Source organism: Mastigoproctus giganteus, chromosome 6 (assembly GCF_048544385.1).
Source record: "Mastigoproctus giganteus isolate SK-2022 chromosome 6, ASM4854438v1, whole genome shotgun sequence".
Classification (NCBI taxonomy): domain Eukaryota; kingdom Metazoa; phylum Arthropoda; class Arachnida; order Uropygi; family Thelyphonidae; genus Mastigoproctus; species Mastigoproctus giganteus.
This window is the reverse complement of record NC_143580.1, coordinates 49,449,590-49,472,249: the sequence shown is the minus strand read 5'-3', so window position 1 is coordinate 49,472,249 and position 22,660 is coordinate 49,449,590. Positions and strand designations below refer to the sequence as shown.

The following is a 22,660-nucleotide window of genomic DNA, read 5'->3' as shown; positions in this document are numbered from 1 at the left end:
TGGGAGACAAACAATTCACCATAGACGTTGTTGTTGTTATTATTTGGTTTTTAGGAGCATTAGCAACTAAGGCCATATTGCTCTGGGGATATGCAGTGGTCATTCCCTAACCTTTCCGCATCCTCCGTATTTGGTGGTCACGGGCTCAAACCCCGGTCTAATCAAGAAGTGTGTGTTACGCACTGCTGCTCCTGCCCACCTGACCGTAGAAGTGATGAAGAATACCATCCAGACATGGTGTTTACAGTGAAATTTCCTACAAGCCAAATGATATGGGGTACATTTCGTATCATGGAGTAGGTCACCTGCAGTTTATAAAAGGTTCCGTAAATACCAATGGATACCTAGCTATACTGGAAGGCAAATTGCTACCAACCATTAGAGACCATTTCAACCTGCCAAGTAACTGCACCTTTCAGGATGACTCTGCTCCTTGTCATCGGGCAAAAGGAGCAAGTAGGCACTTCTGTAGTTACTTTAGTGAATTTCTGCATTAGAGATACAACAGTAATGTGCTTCCATTTGTTATAGGTGAAAAAATGGTTGGAAGAACAGTTCATTACAACTCTTAGCTGGCCAGGAAACAACCGGGACCTGAATTCTATAGAGAACTGTTGGCATTGTGTGGAATCTGCGTTGCCAGAAAGAAACCAAATACCCTTTGTGAACTTCAGAAAGCCATAATTCATGTTTGGAACCATGAACTATCAGTTAATTATCTTCAGAAATTGACCTTGTCAATTCCTCGATGGTGTGCTGCTGTCATCAGGACCAGAGGCGGTTCAATCAAATGTTAGTTTGCACCTGGTGAACTTTTCACTTTATTTTCCATTTAAAATGATAAACTGAAGTAAACTGATGGCTTCTGATAACATTTTAGGCAATAATTGTAGTGTTTACTAAAACTGTTGTATAAAGGTTGCAAATGCTCATTTTGGAATATTTTGAGAGCACCTGTCAAATATCATTTAGCTTTGCCTTAACTATTAATAAATATCTTTTGTTTATATTTCTATTTGCGATGCTAGTCATTGATGTAACATACCATCACAAAAAAGGGTTAGAAATGTAAAATTCCTAGTTGATGCACTTTCTTTGAACACCAGTGTATATTAAATTACCTGCTTTTTATATCAATATGCATGTCATCTTGGGATGCCAATACCCATCATATGCAAATAAAAGTAGTAAATATGAATCAGTAAACAGATGCTTGAGACAATAATAAGTTTTGATGTAAATTGGCAAAAAGAGGTTTTTAACTCTGAATGACCGTAAAATAATTTAGCTTGTTAGCTGCTATAATTAGTATTACTATTCGTAAATAATGCAAGGAAACAAGCTTATACAGAATCAGCCAAAAAAAAAAAAATCCCATTTCACCTATGCACCCTCTACAATAGTTAGTCTAGTTCTGCCTTGAATTTATTCAAACTATCCATTTCCATGGCAAACAAATGGAAGCTCGCTCCAGCAATCGACCTCTTTGGCTGAAGGCAACTTCCACACATATTCTTCAACCATCTTTCTTCAATTTAAATTTGTCCCCTCATGTACACAGTATGAGCAAGAGGAAAAAATCCCACCAGCACTGAGTTTTTTCAAGCCATTCAAAGTCTTAAACACTTTAATCAGATCACCTCACAGGTGCCTAGTCTTCAGATGCTGCAATTTGCAAAACTGACAGCTTTCTTGGTAAGAGCACCCTTTGTTCCCCTCACCAGTCTCGCTGCCCTTCTCTGTACTCGTTCCAGCAGCTCTACATCCTTTTTTAAATAAGGCCTCCAGACCTGTATCCAGCATTCAAGATGTGGCCTGATCATTGCCTTATACAATGGAATAATCACCTCCTTATCTCTGCTAGCAAAATTCCTGTACATCATTGACAAAACCCAAAAAGCTGTCCTGGCAGCCTGCCTGCCTGCACGGCTCAAAGAACTTCATATCTGACTGCACAATTAACCCCTACCCCAGTCCTTTACATTTTATACTAACATACCATCACACAGTTAGTATGTTAATTGGAATTACTGCTACCCATATACAGCACCTTGCACTTGTCAATATTAAACTTCCAACTGCTATTTGGATAGATCCCATCCACCCCAGGTGCCTTTCTTGAAGATAAATACAAGAAAGGCACCTGGGGTGGATGGGATCTATCCAGTTATATTAAAGGAGGCAGCAAAGGAAGAAAGCAAACCCTTAGCCATAATTATAAGAGCTTCCTTGGACTCAGGAGAAGTACCCATGGACTGGAGATGTGCAAATGTGACCCCAATTCACAAAGGAGGATCAAAGGGCGACACAAGTAATTATAGACCTGTTAGTTTAACTTCTGTTCCCGGAAAATTAATGGAGGCACTGGTTAAAGAAGCACTGCAGGATCATCTAGACAAGACTTCAGTTATAGCTCAGATGCAGCATGGTTTTGTTAAGGGGAAGTCTTGCCTGACCAATTTGATTGGATACTATGATGCAGTCACAAAAGAACTGGATGCAGGGAATAACTTTGATATTATATACTTGGATCTTAGAAAGGCTTTTGACACTGTTGCACATGGAAGACTGCTGCACAAATTGGAGCAGTGTGGCATTGGAGGCAAATTGCTGCTATGGATAAAGGGGTGGTTGAGGGGGAGAAGACAGAGTGGTAATCAATGGACACTGCTCATCGTGGACTAATGTTATTAGTGGAGTCCCTCAGGGTTCAGTATTGGGTCCATTATTGTTTTCTGTATTTATTAATGATATTGATGATGGTATATCAAGCTTAATGTCCAAGTTTGCAGACGATACGAAGGTTGGAAGGGTTGTCAAGGACACTACTGACACTATGCTACTGCAACAGGATCTGGAAAGGTTGAGCAGATGAGCTGAGAGGTGGCAAATGAAGTTTAACATTGACAAATGTAAAGTACTACATATGGGAAACAGCAACCCCAGAGCAACGTATCAACTCTGTGGTACTACACTGACAGTGGTAGAGAATGAAATGGACCTGGGGGTGGTTGTGCAGGCAGATATGAAGTTTTCCGAGCAGTCCAGACAGGCTGCAAGAGCAGCTCATGGTGTATTGTCGATGATATATAGGAATTTTTCTAGCAGGGATAAGTGATTATTCCCTTGTATAAGGCAATGGTCAGGCCACACCGAGAGTACTGTATACAGGTCTGGAGGCCTCATTTCAAGAAGGATGTAGAGATGCTGGAACGAGTACAGAGAAGGGCAACAAAATTAGTGAATGGAACAAAGGGGTGCTCTTATGAAGAAAGGCTTAAGTTTTGCAAATTACAGTGTCTGGAGACTTGGCACCAGCGAGGTGATCTGATAGAGGTGTATAAAGCCTTGAATGGTTTGAGAATGCTCAATGCTGATGGGATTCTTCCTCTTGCTCAGAATAATCACCTGAGAGGGCATAAATTCAAACTGAGGAAAGATGGATGTAGGATAGACGTGAGGAAATTTGCCTTTAGCCAGCGGGTGGTTGGTTGGTGGAACAGACTTCCATCCCTTGTCGTGGAAGTTGATGGCCTAAATAAGTTAAAGGCTCAGCTGGACAGGTATTTCGAACGAACAGAGGGGTGAAGTGGAAGTGGTTATTTTTTATTTATTTATTTTTTTTTTTGCATAAGCTTGCTTTCTTGCATCAAATGCCTCTACTAATGCTTAATGCTATTTCTCAGCCATTTTAATGTTACAGAAAAAACTGATATGTAAAGGAACTGACTTTTTCTGTTTATTATTATTTTTTTTATTGTTATAGTGTGTAATCCGTATATCTTTTGGGTATGAAATTATAAGTGCCAGAATGCAGAATTCTGAGCTTGTGGAAACAGATAAGTTTCTTGGAAATTTTTACTGTCTTTTTGATTAATTAACATATCAAATTGTGTTTTACAAACAGTTTGAATAGTCTTAATCATGTTCGTTAGCTCATTTTTTAATTTAGCTAGATTTTTTAAGATACGACTTACTATTCGTACTGCTGTTGTGTCAGCGTTTTAGTTAAACAAAGACAGTGAAAACATGCTTGTCAATTACAGTCTTACGTTGAAAATGGCATCTGTAATCAAACATTTCTGTGTAGGTACATCGGTAACCTCTATAAACTTTTATAGTAGCAACTATATATATTTAAATTTAAAATTTTGAACAGTTGTATCATCTTTGTAAAATTACATTCTTAATTTAACAATAATGCAGCAGTATTGGATGTAAATACAAAACTAATCAATATTATTTATGCATTGAAGATAAAAGAACTTTACCAATAATCAGTAATGTACCATTGAAATAGTATAATAATCAAAATTAAGATTTAAGGATAACAAGTAAAAAAAATTTAGAAGTTAATTAAGGCAATAAAGTTCTCGGCGTGGTGCAATAAAAAGAAACAAAATAAAGGATCTCAAAATTGGTTTTAATTTTATTCAAAGTAATTACCACCTGAATGCACTTATTACACTGCTCTAAAGGTTTTCAAAAGAGTTGGCGAAGGTATCCAAAGAGGTGATGGTAGTTACTTTTCTCTACATCCTCAACATCCTAAAATCTCTTTCATTTGAGGGTAATTTTCCCCATTTGGGAAAGAGGAAAAGGTCTGCTGTTGTTAAATCAAGAGAGAAGGGTGGATGGTTGATCTGTACAATGCCATGTTTCATCAGAAATGTTTTCACAAGTGCAGAATGGGCAGTAGTGGCATTATCGTACAACAAGAACCAGCTGCCTTTCTCTCGAAATAATAGCCTCACCCAAGAAATGTGCTTCAAATAGTCTTTGAAGCACCTGTAAGTAGAACACAGCATCAACTACCTCCTCCTAAGGTATAAATTCCTTATGAATCATACACTGTTTGTTAAAAAACATGATAAGCATCATCTTAATTCTGGACTTCTGTAAATGAAACTTTTAGGACCTTGGTGTTGATTTTGAAGTCCACTGAATGCTGTAATGCTTCGTTTCTAGGTTGTACTGAAACACCCAACACTCATCTCCAGTGACAACATAGTTCATCCGTGAGGCTGTGCAGCAGCACAAGTTTTGCACAGACCTTCCGTTTCCCTAAATCTTCATGTGTAACTTCATGAATATCTCCTTATTCGTATCCAACTCATCAGCCATCATTCCGAGGGTGAAGTGACGATCTCTTACCACAATTTCCCAAACTTTTGCAACAATCTCTTCATTTTGAGAGGCTGATGGATGGGCACTTCTTGGGTCATCACAAACATCCTCACATCTGTCTTTGAAATGCTTATACCACCATTCAGTTTGAGCCCGTCACCACCAAATACGGAGGATGTGGAAAGGTCAGGGAATGACCACCGAATATCCCGGAGCAATATGGCTTTAGTTGCTAATGCTCCTAAAAACCAAAAAAAAAACAAACAAACAATACCATTCAAGCACAATGGTACAACTCATTTCTCCCCCATAAACAGTTTTTAACATTTCACATATTTCTGTTGCAGATTTTCCCAGTTTAAAGCAAAATCTGATATTCATTTGTTGCTTCATTGCAAAATCTTGACACTGAGCATTAATACCACTAATGAAACTGGTTGTTAATCGCAACCTGTCAGCCTGCTGGATAATCTCTGTACCATAATCTGTTGGAGGAAGTTTGAACCACAACATACCACCATTTATTTTCAAACTCATTGAACACAACTGAAACAACACCTGTCCGGGAACTTTATTGCTGTACTTTGTACATAATAGCAAGTGTATGATCAACTGTAATATCCAGAAGTCACCCAGTATAAGTAAACTTTACAAAAAATAAATAAATTTTTATACACACACCTTGTCTGTGAATCATGCCCCCGTGCATAATTCTTGCTACAATACACCTTCCTTCTTCATCAACCTTCAATGTAATACCCTGAAATAGAAAAATTACTGATTTAGTTGAAATGCATGTGACTGAAAATTATTTAACAGATAATAATTTAATTAATATTTTGTATTAGCTATAAAGTGCAAGGAATCGATAGGTTTTTGCTGCACTGGGAAAAAAATATAAATAATAATAAATAATAAATAAATAGCTAAAGAAAAAAAATATAAAAATAAATACAGTCAGATCTCTATATACAAAATCGATCATCGTTCTCTTTAAAAAATTCGTTAAACAGAAATTTTGTTGTAGAGAAATGTGACCTTTTTAAATGAAAAATACTGTAACTCAACATTTAGAAATATAGTGGAGGATGGACAATAAATCAGAAATAAGTGGGAATGAATAATTTTCTAACATTTTAAAACAATTAATACTAAGAAATGACTACTTACATGATACGCACAATATATTAGTACACTTTTAAGAATGTCTAAAAATATTTGGTTATTTTTTATTGCACACTGGATTTTATTGTACTTCATTCTTTAAAAATGTTCACATTTGTTTAAACACTTAAATATATTTTCTGGCACATTTTCTTCATGCTGAAGGGATCGACACACAGTTTCAAATGCTGCCAACATTTCATGTTTGGAAGGTTTAATATTGCCTTCATTTTCATCCAACTCATCATCAATATTGTCACTAGTTCTTTGAATACTCTCCAAAATGTTGGAGATGTGTGGATATTCAGCTACTATGACATCATTATCTACTCCTAAAAATTCATCAAGAACAATTCCTCCACTGATCAAACCTCTCACTTGGAGTTCTTCCCAAGATTGTTCAATGTCTCGTAGTAGTTCATCCCTCTCATTGCTGTTATTTGGTGTTTTAGCAAAACCTGCTTTTGAAAAAGAATTTTTAATCGTTGTTTCCTTCACATCTTGACTCCACACTTTTTGCCAACTCTAATATACACATCCCCAAATGTATAACAGAATCTATAGGTTGGTTGGTTTCTATTCTTGGTATAACTGTTTTCAGTATGAGCCTTTGGTAGTGCATTTTCAAATTCTTGATAATGTTTTGGCTACTGGCTGCAGTTTTGAAGACGTATTCGGAGGGAAGAAAACAAGCTTCACACTTGTAAGTTTTGAAATTACTGAGTGTCGACAATCAATGCAATTTTTCTGTTTTCTTTCGTCATCTTTCTATCGAAATTTAAAATCCATTGTTCAAAATTTTCACTTGTCATCCAAGATTTTTTGTTGTAGTTTTAGTCCAACTCTAACGACTTTACTCCTTTGAAATATTGGGGTTGTATATTTTTGCCTATTACCAAAAGCTTCAATTTTTCATTACCAGCCATATTTGTAACCAACTAAGACTAATTCTCTCCTTACTATTTTTACCACCTACTCATTGATCATAACGGTTAAAAGCCAGTGTATTGTTCGGCAAACATTTAAAAAAATAGACCTGTTTCATCAACGCTGAATATGTCTTTGGGCTCATAGTCCTCTATGCAGTAATTATTTTAAAAACTGTTTCTTTCCAATAGGTACAGTCTTCTTCGATTACAACCCCACTTTCACCAGAAATAATTTTCTTGAGTAAGGCATGCCGATTTTCAAATTTGTCCAGCCAACCAGAACTGGCTTGGAATGCTTTATGCCCCAAAAAAGATGCATACTCCTCAGCCTTTTCTTTTATTATTGGCATGTTTTGGTCTCGAATAAACTTCACCCACTTAAAAACAGCTTAATCTACATCTTCATACAGGCATAATTTTGTACACTTTCACCTGGGTCCCGTTTCTTCAAACAGTTTGAGAATCAAAACATGGTGTTCCAAAATGGTTTACACATTACTGGCAGTGATACCATATTTTAAAGAGATTTCTCTTTTTTTTTTTTTTTTTTTTTTTTAACACCCTGATCACTAAGCACTTCCACTTTTTCCACTACACTCAAGGATTTTCTCTTAGACATTATAAGGTTACTTGCACAGCAGCTAAAATAAAACTGATTTAGGGATCACTTGTACCTGCCATACAGAGACGTGATATTTAGTAAAAGTGTGCATGACTCATTTCTGTGAAACAACAGATGAATTTCCATGATAAAGGAAAATCAGTCTCTCCTAATTCTCTAATAGGGTGCTTATAACAGCAAACAGGTTGACCAGAGCCAATGTCGGCATTGGGAATATACCTTAATCTTTTGATTAAGGTATATTCCCGAGAAGTCGAGAAGTCAGTTGGTCAGTTGACGAGAAGTCAGCTGACCAGCGTGACTTCTCGGTACAGTAAAGGAGGTTGTATAGGTTTTAAAGACACCACCAAATTGTGGAATGATCTTAAGAATTAAACCCTTTAGCTCTTAAAAGCTAAAGTGATTAATTCTTAATCCTTTTAGCTCTTAATTTGTGCTTTCTACAGCATCAGCTCTGTTGACTAAAAGCCAGAGGTGTGAACAATGCATACCCAGGTCTCTTGAAATCAGTTCATTGTATGGAAATTTTCTTCATTATAAGGAAACTATTTTCAATGTAATCACCAAGGGGAAATCAAAAAAATTTGCTATATGGAAGTTCATTAAAGAGAGGCCCAGCTGTAATTAAAAAAAAAAAAAAAAATATATATATATATATATATATATATATATATATAGTAGTAATATATAACAGTTAAGAAGCAAAATAAGCAGAAAAAGGAAAATAACAATAGTTATAGTATGTCTAATGCTCCAAAACGTGAAGTGCAGCAGTAGAGGAAGCAAAAGGATATATATAATGTGTGGTTTGTAGAATAAATAGTGTCTGTGAAAATGGAAATGAAAAAAAAAAAAAAAAAAGTACACAAGGTGCCAGAACTAAGAGGAGTTTAAGGGATAGCAGAAAGCGGAAGTGAAGTAGTGGTTAAACAGGTGAAAGAATTTGAAAAACCTAGTGCAAAAATGAACTGGGACTGAGGGAAAAAAAAAAAAAAAAGAAAAAAAAAAAAAAGGGAATATACAAGTAAATAAGTAACACTATATTCAGTTATGGTAGGGCAAATATGCAAAATCTGAATATAGTAGATGAAAAAATTATACATAGCCAGGAAATTCATCAGAAGACTACTCCTGACTATGAATCAGGCACTGCGTTTACCAAAACCTCTCTGTAGTATTAGAAAATGGGAGTAAATATGCGGCCTCTTAACGTAGTACTAGTAGACAAGGTAGTCCCTATGCAGTGTAAAAAATATAAATTAAAATATATACAAATTTATAAAAGTGTAATGTGGAATATAATACAAATGTATGTGAAGTGCATGAAAAGGTATGGACAAGCAAATGGTATAGGGAATGGTAAATTCTAGGGGAGGGGAAGGGGACAAAAGATGTTCAAAAGAAGGCAAAAATAGCAATACGACTGAGGATAAATGAGGGTGATATGAACGCTCCATCTATCCTCAATCCTATAGCTATTTTTGCCTTCTTTTGAACATCTTTGAACTTATTCCAGTATTTAATAATTCCTTAACATCTTTGAACTTATTCCAGTATTTAATAATTCCTCAACTAAAAGAAAACTTCCTGCAATCCAGTCAATCTCTTTTCCCATAGTTTGAATTCATGGCACTAATTCTGGAATCATTTACAATAGTGAAAGTTTTGCATTCATTCATTTTACAATTCTCTCTCTCTCAGCCTCATAGACCTTGATCAGGTTTCCTTTAAAGTGCATAGTTGTGAAATTCTGAGGGCCATATGTTCGAAGTCTTTTCTCATATGGATGCCCTTCTGTAGATCTCACCAAGAGGGGCTCAACATGTTTGGACCCTTTCAAGAAGATAATTCCCCCCCCATATTCTCTTTTTTTTTAGATGCTGTCGGCATACTTGGGCACAATATTCCAAGTGCAGTTTTCAATTGCCTTATATAATGAGGTTCTCATCCCTTTACTGCTACAAACATATTAGCATTAATAGAGGCATATGATGCAAGAAAGCAAGCTTAAAAAAAAAAAAAAAAAAAAAAAAAACCCAATTTCATTTCACCCCTCCGTTCGTTCGAATTACCTGTCCAGCTGAGCCTTAAATTTATTTAGGCTATCAACTTCCACAACAAGGGATGGAAGTCTGTTCCACAAACCAACTACCCGCTGACTAAAGGCATTCCGCACATCTATCCTACATCTGTCTTTCCTCAATCTGAATTTATGCCCTCTCAGGTGATTATTCTGAGCAAGAGGAAGAATCCCATCGGCATTGAGCATGCTCAAACCATTCAAGGCTTTATCCTAGTCTCCAGACACTGTAATTTGCAAAACTTAAGCCTTTCTTCGTAAGAACAACCCTTTGTTCCATTCACTAATCTTGTTACCCTTCTCTGTACTTGTTCCAGCAGCTCTACATCCTTCTTGAAGTGAGGCCTCCAGACCTGTATACAACACTCAAAGTGGGGCCTGACCATTGCCTTATACAAGGGAACAATCACCTCCTTATCCCTGAGGCGCCTCCGTAGCCAGGTGGGAAGGAGCAGCAGTGCATAGCACGCGCTTCTTGATTAGACTGGGGTTCGAGCCCATCACCACCAAATACGGAGGATGCGGAAAGGTCAGGGAATGAGCACCGCATATCCCCGGAGCAATAGGGCCTTAGTTGCTAATGCTCCTAAAAACCAAATAACAAAACAAACAAACAACAAAACTTATCCCTGCTAGAAAAATTCCTGTATATCATTGACAAGACACCATGAGCTACTCTTCCAGTCCTTCTGCACTGCTCAGAGAACTTCATATCTGCCTGCACAATTATCCCCAGGTCCTTTTCATTCTCTACCACTGTCAGTGTAGTACTACAGAGTTGATACGTTGCTCTGGGGTTGCTGTTTCCCATATGTAGTACTTTATATTTGTCAATGTTAAACTTCATATGCCACCTCTCAGTCCATCTGCTCAACCTTTCAAGATGCTGTTGCAGCAGCATAGCGTCAGTAGTGTCCTTAACAACCCTGCCAATCTTTGTATCGTCTGCAAACTTGGATACTAAGCGTGATATACCATCATCAATATCATTTATAAATACAGAAAATAATAATAGACCCAATACTGAACCACGAGGGCCTCCACTAATAACATTAGTCCACGATGAGCAGTGTCCATTGATTACCACTCTCTGTCTTCTCCCCCTCAACCATCCCTTTATCCATAGCAGCAATTTGCCTCCAATGCCAAACTGCTCTAATTTGTGCAGAAGTCTTCCATGTACAACAGTATCAAAAGCCTTTCTAAGATCCAAATATATAACATCAAAGTTATTCCCTGCATCCAGTTCTTTTGTGACTGCATCAGAGTATCCAATCAAATTGGTCAGGCAAGACTTTCCCTTAACAAAACCATGCTGTGTCCGAGCTATAACTGAAGTCTTGTCTAGATGATTCTGCAGTGCTTCTTTAACCAGTACCTGCATTAATTTTCCTGGAACAGAAGTTAAACTCACAGGTCTATAATTACTTGTGTCAGCCTTTGATCCTCCTTTGTGAATTGGGGTCACATTTGCACATCTCCAGTCTATGGGTACCTCCTTTGAGTCCAAAGAAGCTCTCATAATTATGGCTAAGAGTATGCTTACTTCCTTTGCTGCCTCCTTTAATATAACTGGATATATCCCATCCACCCCAGGTGCCTTTTTTATGTTTATTCTCAACAATTTCTCCTCCACTTTCCTCTCAGTTATTAAAAAATCATCTAGCTCACTGCCAGAGTTTACTTCACCTCTGGCATCCCCATTTCCCCTTCCTTAATAACTCCTCATGTGTGAATGTAGATGCAAAATACTCGATTAGTTTGTTAGCCACCTCAGCAGGATCCTCAACTACTGAACCATCAATATCCAATGGACCAATCTGATTCATCCCTTTCCTTCTAGAGTTTACATAGGTAAAGAACTCTTTTCTGTTTTTCTTTGCATCCTTTGCCAAGGATTTCTTATAATCTGCCTTTGCCTGCCTAATCTTCTTTGTGACTTGGTTACAGACCAGCTTATATCTATCATAGGCTTCCATGTCACCATTCAATTTATATGTATCCCCTGCATTTTTCTTCTCTGTCATATGTCTCATTAGTTCATCTGACATCCATTTAGGCCTAAACTTTGAACAATATTTCTTAGTTGGTATGTAAAGCCTAGTAGCTTCCAAGATAAGTTCTTTGAATGCTTCCCATTTTGAATTTGCTGTTGGTAACATCATCAGTTGGTCCCACTGTATAGAATTTAAATACTGTCTCAGACCATCGTAGTCACCTTTACGAAAGCAAAAACCCTTCCCTTTACCCCTGATAGTAGTTACCTCTTTTGAGTAAATCCCACTTCAGCACACTGTGATCACTGCCACCTAGTGGTTCCTTTATCTGCAGATTCTTAATGCCTGAAGAATCACTACTGATAATCAGTAGTGATTCTGTTTCAGTAGTATTGATTCTCAATTCCAACCTACCAATTCCAGTCAATATCTGGAAAATTAAAATCCCCCATTATAAGACTCTCTGATTTACTGGCCCACTCTATTTCCCTGTACAGTTTCTTATTATACTCATCAGAGTCATTAGGCCTATAGCACACTCCTACTCTCACTTTTGAGCTCCCAATGCTTATGTCACACCAAACTGACTCGTCGCTGCACTGTCCAGCGATGTCGACTGGCTTCACTTCCTTGGATTTTATGTGTTTCTTAACTAATAGCATAATCCTTCCTCCCTTCCTATCCTGTCTATCACACCTGTAAACATTTTACTTCCCAAATTCCAGTTATGCATTCCTTATATCTGTATGAGATATGGGCGACACCACGACACTGATATCTGTGTGACACCACGTCTCTGATATCCCAACAATATCTGCCTTTGATGTTTTGAGCAATACCTCAAATTCATCAAATTTATTTACCAAACTCCTAGCATTGGTGTACATGCACATATACATGCACCTGTTTCTATTTTATGCGGTACAAAAATTACATGTACCGCAATGATTCCCAGCAGGCTCTGAAATATCCTGCATCTTGTTTTCCAGGCTGCTGCTCATTCCAATAGAAGCAGTGCAAGAATCACTTTCACCTCTGCCAGTGGCTACTGTTAATCTGTTAGTCCTTGTACACCCCCCCCCAAGCTAGCAGTTTTCCGACCCACCTACCCCTTGAGCCTTGCACAATCTTTCCAGGGCCAGATTGATCGACAAGGCTCTCATCATATACTCCCTTCTATCGTGTATGGGCAGAATTGTAGACACTTTCAAATTCAACCCTAATTACGGCTTTTTTTCAACAGTGACCTGTACTTGTTAAGTAATTCTGGCGGTTTCCTACTCTTGATATCATTAGTGCCAACGTGTACAACTATCACCTTTTGTACCCTTAAAAGATGATATCTGCTCTACAATGTCATCAATTTTTGTCCCTGCAGACATACCCTGGTCCTGTTCCACCTATCCTTTTTCAAAGCATGTTCCCCATTTCCCTGACAATAGAGTCACCAACAACTACTAGTTCCTGTGGGACCAGTGTATTATGCCTTGTGGGTTGCTGCTGTGGTGCGTGATGACCAAGTGCAAGCTCTGCCGTTGATGCGGGCAGCTGAGAGCTTGATGGGCCCCTCAATTTAGATCCTTCGAGGGCATCCACCCTGTCCTTCAAGCTCTCATATAGGCCCATAACAACGCTGAGTTGTCACCTGATTTCCTTACACTCCTTATATCGCGCACACACAAAGACATCCCCCATGGCAATATCATGTCCCGTACTCAACTGCTCCACAAACATCAAGCAAGCAGTGCAATTTAAAAGGCTGTTATTCAGAAAGCCACTGTCACCCTCAGTTCGCCCCTGAGCCACAGCACTCCCATTAGCTTGAGCCTTTTGCTTTGCTGCTCTGATCTGAGTCATGATTTCGATTTAACATCAATAAAATTTCAATTTCAGTACAAAATTATAACCCTAAATTTGTATCCCAACACAGTTATACCGCTATATAATTTTTAGTATCAAGTATTATCTAAGAGTTCCTTTTATATAACTTCCGTATCAAGTTATGTATTAATTAATTATGTTACGTTTGTAATCTAAGTCGTTATATGTATTTAGTTAAAAAGTACAATTTAATTGACAATGAAGTTTAACAAGATTAATATATTTCACTGATTAATTGACAGTAATATATTATATACTATACTAAGCTTACGCTACCTAGTTCGGGATATAACGTTGTATCGTATAACAATGGCGGCAAGTTACGAACGGCAAATCTACGGACACTTAAGTATTAATTAACTTCCAAATCTCGCTGTCTCGATTCAGAATAAACTAAGGATCCTGACTAGGTCTATAAGCTACTTATAGAAAATAATTTGATGTAACAATTGGTCAATAAAGCGGCTAAATATGGCTAAAAAACTTCTCGTTCAGCAGAGCTGCAAGTTGTAACACGTGGATTTGATACCCTTACCAATACTAAGTAATACCTACAAAATCTCTATCTAAGTTAAACTTTAAACTAAGTATCGTAACTAGGAATATAAAGCTACTCTAGAAGATAAGTTAATATGCCAATTTAAGCTAATAAAACAGAAAAAAACTTCCCTATTACAGGAGCAGTAAAAAACTTTGCTTGCACAAGGCTACTCTTGTTCTCATGTATCAAATCTACATATGTTTAATGGGCCCCTCAATTTAGATCCTTCGAGGGCATCCACCCTGTCCTTCAAGCTCTCATATAGGCCCTGAGTTGTCGCCTGATTTCCTTACACTCCTTATGTAGATTTGATATATTTGTACATATGTAGATTTGATAAATCTACACTGCTCAGAAAACTTTATATCCAACTTAACTCCCAAATCTCCCTTTCCTCTATTGTTTTTAATTCATCTCCACCAAGTATATAAAGCAATTTCGGGCTGTTATTCCAAAGTGCAAGAGTTTGGATTTTTTTCTGAATTAAAACACAGTATCATTTCTCTGACCATCCCTGAAGCTTATCCATGTCGTTGTGAAGTAGCACTGCTTAGCACAGCTCATTAACCACTCTCCCAATTTTCATATTATCTGCAAGAACTATTAGCATATGTGCAAGAAAGCAAGCTTATATAGCATCAGCCAAAAAAAAAAACTCCAAATACTTGTTCTGCCTTGAACTTAATTTAGGTTTTCGACCTCCACTACGACAGATGGAAGTTTGTTCCAGCAATCAACCACCTGCTGGCTAAGCGCAAATTTCCGCACATCTATTCTACAACTGTCATTCTTCAATTTGAATTTATGTCCCCTCAGGCAACTAATCTGGGCAACAGGAAGAATCCCATCAGAACTGAGTTTCCTCAAACCATATACAGCTCAATAAGATCACCCCACAGGTGCCTAGTCTCCAGACACTGCAATTTGCAGAACTTAAGTCTTTCTTTGTAAGAGCAACCCTTTGTTCCATTCACCAATCACACTGCCCTTCTCTGTACTCATTCGAGCAGCTCTACATCCTTCCTAAAATGAGGCCTCCAGACCTGTATACAGTACTCAAGGTGTGGTCTGACCATTGCCTTATACAAGGGGATAATCACCTCCTTATCCCTGCTAGAAAGATTCCTGTATATCAATGACAAGACACCATGAGCTATTCTTGCAGACTGTCTGCACTGCTCAGAAAACTACATATCTGACTGCACAATTACCCTAAGGTCTTTTTCATTCTCTACCACCCTGTGTGTAGTAGTACACACAGTTGATATGTTACTCTGGGATAACTAGAAGCATTTCATTCTAGAAGCAATTACTCTGGGGTAATCAGTGGTGAGCTATAGTGGGCTCGCGAGAGCCCACTGTTATTTTTTTTGAAACTTTGCGAGCCCATTGTTGAAACAATCATTTATTTTACAAATGAAATCCTGAATGCAATTATTGAGTATCCAGAGCTGAAACTACAGTGGGGCAAGCGGGACCCCATTCCTAGCATTTTAATGGCACAATCAATTTTTGATTTAATTAAAGTTGGACCTCTGTTTAGCGAACGTTTTTGATTCCCTTGGTAATTACACTTAAAATAGTTTCCGTTGAACGAAGAAAATTTCCAAGTAACGAACAGATTAGGAGAGACAACTTTGTATGCATTGTTCTCACCACTGGCCTTTAGGCAATTTAGGTAATTAGAAAGTGCGAATTAAGGGTGAAGGGGATTACTGTTTCAAAATGTTAGTGGTGTCCATAAAACCTATGCAGTCACATACTGAGAATTCAATATGCTTTCCATAGCCAGTCAGAGGGTTAAGAAGATTCTCGACACGGATTATAGCCCCTGGTCAACCTGTGTTGTGGTTCCCCTTTACTTCGACAAACAGGCATATGTTTTTCGGAGAAGTGAGTGATCCATGCCTTCCAGTAAATTTCTCCATCTATGTTTACATGGTCACGGTAGCTGAATATCCATGTGATTCCGACTTTTTGCATAGCATTCAAAGAAGTGACCGTAGCAACGAAGAGGGGGGAGTGGGGTTGAGGCAACTAAGATATTATATAAACTTTACGAAGATGAAATGTTGGCAGATTTTGAAACTTTGTCGAGCCTTTCACTGTGTAGAAAATGTTCTAAAATATAATGGCATACAGACAATAATTAAAAAAAAAAAAAAAACTGTATCACCAATCTCCAAAAAACTAGTGTGAATTAAGGATGATTGCTAAAGAACTCTATGTGGAAACTATAAAGATCGGTTGTATGTTCGGCCCACGATGTAGCTCGTGGACAGCGATTGTGGGTTGGAGGAATTATCCTGCTTTCTGCAAACATTTCGAATCAGAAGTTAAATATTCGGGATTATTAAACCGACTTTTAATCTGGAATTTCTTAACCATTTAGCACTAATGATCGATATCCTGCAGGAGCTCTCTTACCTTTCAGAAGCTTTACAGAATCATTATGGTAAAAGCAGATAAATTAATTATTCGAACTGTTAATGCAATTGCTAATTTGAAAAATTCTGAAGGCAATTATGAAGCTAAAGTTGAGAGCATGTTGAAGTTGAAAGAAACAAAATCGAAAGTAAAAAAAAATTACCTCGTGACAAGTTATTAAATGCATTGTTTTATCCTTAAAGGATAAGTTATTAATGCAACAGGGTGATTTTAAATTAAATAAAGATAATTATGATAACATTGAAAGAAATTTTAAACATATGCTGCCCAAAATCGTGGAATGTGAAAAAAAACTTTCGTCTCGGTTACAAGACGGTGAAAACCGAATAAGAAATTTAAGTTTTCTGATAAAATATGAAATAAAAATTAATGATTTTAGACATTTTTGTCGAAGATAGTTTATCTTTAAAATCGAGTGAAGTTCCCTTTTCAATTAAGAAAGCCAGAAATCCTTTTGAAACCATTGCGATTAGCAGTGCTGAAGCTGAGTGAGCTTTCAGCATAATGAATAATATTGTGACAAATAAACATGTTGCAGATTATGATGACCATACATCTAAATGGAAAACCATTTCTTCAATTTGATCTGGATTGTTACATCAAATCATTCCTCTGTAATCATCGCTCAGCTATTGAAAAAAGCAGAAGATCGACAACAAATATTAATAAAGAAGTAAATTGGCAATTTTTGGAATAAATTTTTCTTGAATATTTGTGAAATAGTTTTTTTTCATGAAATCTGTGATTTTTTGTGTACTCTTTCTAGAAAGTTTGTTTTTTATGTAATATTTGTTTTTATATTGTGCAATGTTTTGTGATAGTTTTTATGTTATTTGTGATGTGGGAAATATTTCATGTTATTTTTTATTCGCATTATTAAAATTTTATCACGAAAAAATGTATCCATTATATTTCCCTAGTTGTTAAAAAAAAAGACCAATAAAAAAGTTGCACACGTGCCGAGCAAGCACTGTAGATGGTTAATGCAAAACATCCTTCACGTTTCTTTTAGGAATTTTGATTTGTATATATTGATTACAAAATAAAAGAGCTTTTTTTATTGTAATTATTTTATTGATTATTCACAGATTTTCATAATTTCTGGAAGACAAGATACAATGGATTTATGACAACTATAGTAAGAGATTGATACTTGCAAGTGCAATGTATCTAAATATGTCTGTAAAACAGCACCGATTGATGTACCCGATCTTGTATTTGAAGCGATATACACAGCTGTTAGGGGAACCTAACAATGGAATGTAATGAAAATGCGAGACGAAAAAAAAAAAAAGAAATTATTTACAAATATTTGTATTGTTGCAATCATACTTACTGCAGTAGTAACTTCAGGAAGCATGATTGTGACGTTTTAAGTTTTTTTTTGATAGACCTAGAAACGTTTTGCACATTCACTTATACGCACGGTTAAGGGAGGGTAATAAGCCACATCTGTCCACCCCTTAAATCAACCCCTGACTCAAGATATACCGGTCACAAAATATGCGTCACGCGCTCTAATCACACTACTAGTAGTGCAAGCGTGGGAAGTGCCTCCAGTGGAAGCTGCTGATGACGTCACTTCCGCGACCGATCAAATTTACCTGGTAGAAAGTCGGAAAAACTGCGAGCCCATTGTCAAAATATTCACAGCTCACCACTGGGGGTAATTAGAAGCATTTCATAAGCATTTAAAGCTCACGATTAATACAAAGGATGCAATCCAAATTAAAAACACAAAAAAAGGAACAGTAAAGTTAACTGTAATGTAATAAAAACGCCCAACTCCAAATGACAAGCAGATCAACAATTTAATGGTTCCCAAATATAGTATATAATTACTATAAAATAAAGTTCCAAATAGCCAAGTAATCTTGCCTAAATCTGATGATGTTTCAGAGCTACTCTTGACTTCATTATCAAATCTAATGAGAGTGGAAATTGAAGAAAAAAGAGATAATATTCAGGTTATTTGGAATCTCAACCTTATAGGTATTTGTTATCTGTAAATTATCAAAGAAATAAACTAGACTGTTAAGTTAAATGAAGTCAGTAGTTAAAATGAGAGTAGGAGATGTGTTACCTGACAAGGCTGTAGCCTAACCATAAAAAAATGACAGTAACAAAATTTAATATTATTTTTTCTAATGACAATTTCTCCTAATGACAAACTTTTTTTTACAGCACTCTTTAAGCATTGCTATCTAATATATCCATATTTGAATACCAACCATAGTTCAACAGCATAAATTATATCATTATTTTTAAAATCGCCGCATGTACGCTTTATTGTGCTGCGTCTTGCATTTTTAAATACCCTGGGGGGAAAAATTCAAAATACTTTTAGAAAGGTATGAAAGACTGGAACATTTACCATGAATTTGCCAAATATGAAAATAGCAAAACACACAATAAATGCACTGAAAGTTAATTTTTTACAATGACAATTAAAAAGAAAATACTGAAAATTTGCTCAATTCAAAAATACACCATCAAAATTTGCCTTTCTATATTTCAAAACAAGCAGCTTTACAAAACAGAATGAAAAAAACATATCACCCATCTGTATACAGTCTGTTTGATCACTCACATCTCAGCATTCAGAAATACAAGAAAGAAAAAAAACACAGTCTTCAACAACTTACCTTATAATGAACAGAGCCCACTCGTGGCAAAAATGGAAGAAATTTTTCCAGCTGCAGCAAAACTGAAATGTGGAAACTGGTGGCTGATGAGAAAGAGGTGATTATTTCACATATCATCAAATAGAAATATAATAGCATTACTACAGCCAGAAAATATTTGGGTAGAGGACAGAAAGTGATAAAAGAGGAATTAAAAAAGTGGTACACATCACTTCTCACTGAATGCTATCAATCACGAGTTTGAGGAGACCACAAAAACTGATATTAGAACAAGGGTGATATGTAGGGAGATGCATAGCATCATATTTTATGGAAGATCTGTAGAAGGCCAGTATGATAAACATCAATTTATGAAAAAAAAATGATCCAGCAGCATATTCTACGAGAGCAAAAATCAAACATCTCAGAATGAAATGCCTGCTGAACAATTCATTGTAATTGATCCCTGGAACACTGGAAAACTTGTTAAGGAGTGAAAAATCATAGTATCCAGTTTTCTAATTCGATGGCTGTACTTGGATTTGGAAGATATTTGGAGAATGTTATTTACCAGAGTAGTGTCACCATCTGGAGTTGTTTCTCATGTTTCAGGTTTGGATCATTGATCTTGGAAAACAAATGGTATGCAGTACACCAACATGTTATTTACCAATATATTTACCATTTACACCAAAATATTATTTACCAGAGTAGTGTCACCATCTGGAGTTGTTTCTGATGGTTCAGGTTAGAATCATCGATCCTGGAAAACAAACAGTATGCAGTACACCAACATGCTAGACAATTCTACTCTATCCAAACTGTGGCAGCAATATGGGGGTCCCTTCTGTTTCAGCATGACAATGCATCACATCATACATCACAGACTATAGTGACTTGGTTTGAAGATATGGGTGTAAAGAAGATTTACTGGCCTGCCCAGAGCTCTAACTTTAATCCTGCTGAACACTTTTGAGATTAATTGGAATGCCAAGTCAACATGCATACAGTCAGTATATTAGTTGATCACTGTGCTAAAGAAGGAATGGATCGAAATAACCTTTAACCTTACTATTATTAAAAACATGTGGATCTACCGACAAGGATACAGTGTGTAATTAATGTTCTCATGTTCACTGTTAATCAAGGATTAAATTTTTTTCTATTTTCCTAAATATAGTCATACTATTACTGCAATACAGTGGGGCCCCAACATCCGATGGCAATTCATTCCACAAAACCCACTGTATGAAAACATTGTAAGTTGAAACCAATAATACATTGTTTTCCTGTAATTCGTTCTAAACTCTTGGCAGACGACCCACAACACATAAAATAGGTATTTCTTACATGTTAAATAATATTTATAAAACACTCGTTTAAAATGAGTGTTTTATAAACATTATTTAATAAATAGTTATAAAACATCTTAAAATAAAAAACAAACATTAAATTAGCATTTATCTTAGATTTGAAGTGAAGGGCTGATGAAATCAATAGTGACGTAGTGGTGGTGGTGGGATTAGATCAGACGTCAGCTATCTTTTCAGTCTTTTATCTTTTGTTGCTACTGGCAAAGAAATTGTCAAAGGTGAACTGTTTTTGGGGACTTTTTTGTAGCTTTCTAAAATAAGAAATGACTTTGTCTTCCATTTTGCACAACACGAGTTCAGTGTTTTCAATGTTGGAGTGTTTTTTTTTTTTTTTTTTTTACCACTTCTCTTAAATGCTCCTAACAAGGAACAACAGTCTTCAGCTTACACGTTTTGGGTGTCCTCTTCCTCTCCAGTGCCACTCTTCATAATTTTTTCCAACTCTTGTAACTCCTCTGTCATTAGCTTACACCCATGAGCATCAATAAGGTCCTCCACATCCTCTTCATCATCCTCCAGACCCACTGATTTTCCAAGAGTGACAATATCATTTGTCAAAGCACCATCATCTTCAAATCAGTCAAAGTTATGGATGATTAAAGGCCAGATGATTTTCCAGGCTGAATTTAAGCATCTGGTGGAAGCATCATTCTAAGAAGTTACGATTAACCACACACAATCCAGGATGTTGAACTTCAACCTCCAAAATCTTTGAGGGTGACAGCAATTTCAACAGAGGTCATGCAAAACAACTTGTGAACATTTTCTTGAAGTTTGCAATGACTTCTGGTTCATTGTTGAAGAAGAGGAGTGGTGTTGGAGAGCAAAAATTTGACTTGCACAAAGTCAAATTGTCTCTCAAGAGATTGAACAAGATTGGGATCATGGCCTGGCACATTAGCCAGCAGGAGCAGTGCCTTCACAGGAAGCTTAGGTTTCTCAAGATAAATCTTCACCGAAGGACAGAAAACTTCACGCGCCCATTAATTGAAGACATCTTGTAATCCAGGACTTCTTATTGCTGCTCCAAAACACTCCCAGCATGCCTTTGTTGACATTTTGTTGTTTAAATACCCTAGGGATGTTAGAATGATACACCAGCAAAGGCTTCAGCTTAATCTCTCCAGAGGCATTGGCACCCAACAGGAGAGTGAGCCTATCTTCCATGGGCTTATGTCCAGGTAAACTAGCCTCATCCTTAGTGATGAATGTTCTCCTGGGCATTCGCTTCCAGAAGAGGCTGGTTTCGTATAATTTACAAAAATACACTCTGCTTACACACTAGACAAGCACATCAAACAGAAGATAAAGAAACTGTTCGATATACTATAACATGCGGGAATGTTGTGTTGAACAATAACAAAGATGCTAATTGGTTGAGAATAATTGTACGAATGATGTTTTATGAGCCATGCTTCTTAAAATTTCCACCAATGCATAGTTCCAGCTATATCGGAAAGCCATCGGTTCCTGGAAATATCATTGGTCCTTAAAATAAAAGATTGTATGGAAGGTAAATTGGTTCTTGAGAACAGAATATCAGATGTAAATGTCATCGGAAGTCGAGGTCCCACTGTAGTTTCTGAAGTGTTTTTTATTATGGTTTTCACAAATAAATGGTATGTGAGATTCTGGCAGGTGACTCACCTCTGTCTTTTCACTACTCCCCCCCCCCCCCCCCCCCCGGTTATACTATGGGGTTTCGGGAGGAAGGTTGTGAACCACATTATAAGACAACTGTGCTATAACTGGTGTCTTCAATTTTGCACTAATTTTCATCGATTCTCTAAAAGTCTAAGAATCCTTTTAATGTTACACTATTGAGCAGAATAAACACAGCTTTGTGTTCAGTATTTTTTAACAACTAAAAAATA

General features: G+C 36.8%; 1 protein-coding gene across 7 annotated transcripts in view; it reads right to left on the bottom strand.

Moving 5' to 3' along the window:
* Positions 1-22,660, bottom strand: part of LOC150084231 (peripheral plasma membrane protein CASK-like) — a 1,403,586-nt gene that overhangs the window by 127,877 nt on the left and 1,253,049 nt on the right. For all 7 annotated transcript variants that reach the window (XM_090375948.1, XM_090375952.1, XM_090375953.1 and 4 more), the window contains one exon: positions 5,809-5,887. In XM_090375948.1, coding sequence (XP_090232074.1) covers positions 5,809-5,887 — 79 coding nt within the window. The remainder of the gene's footprint in view (positions 1-5,808; positions 5,888-22,660) is intronic.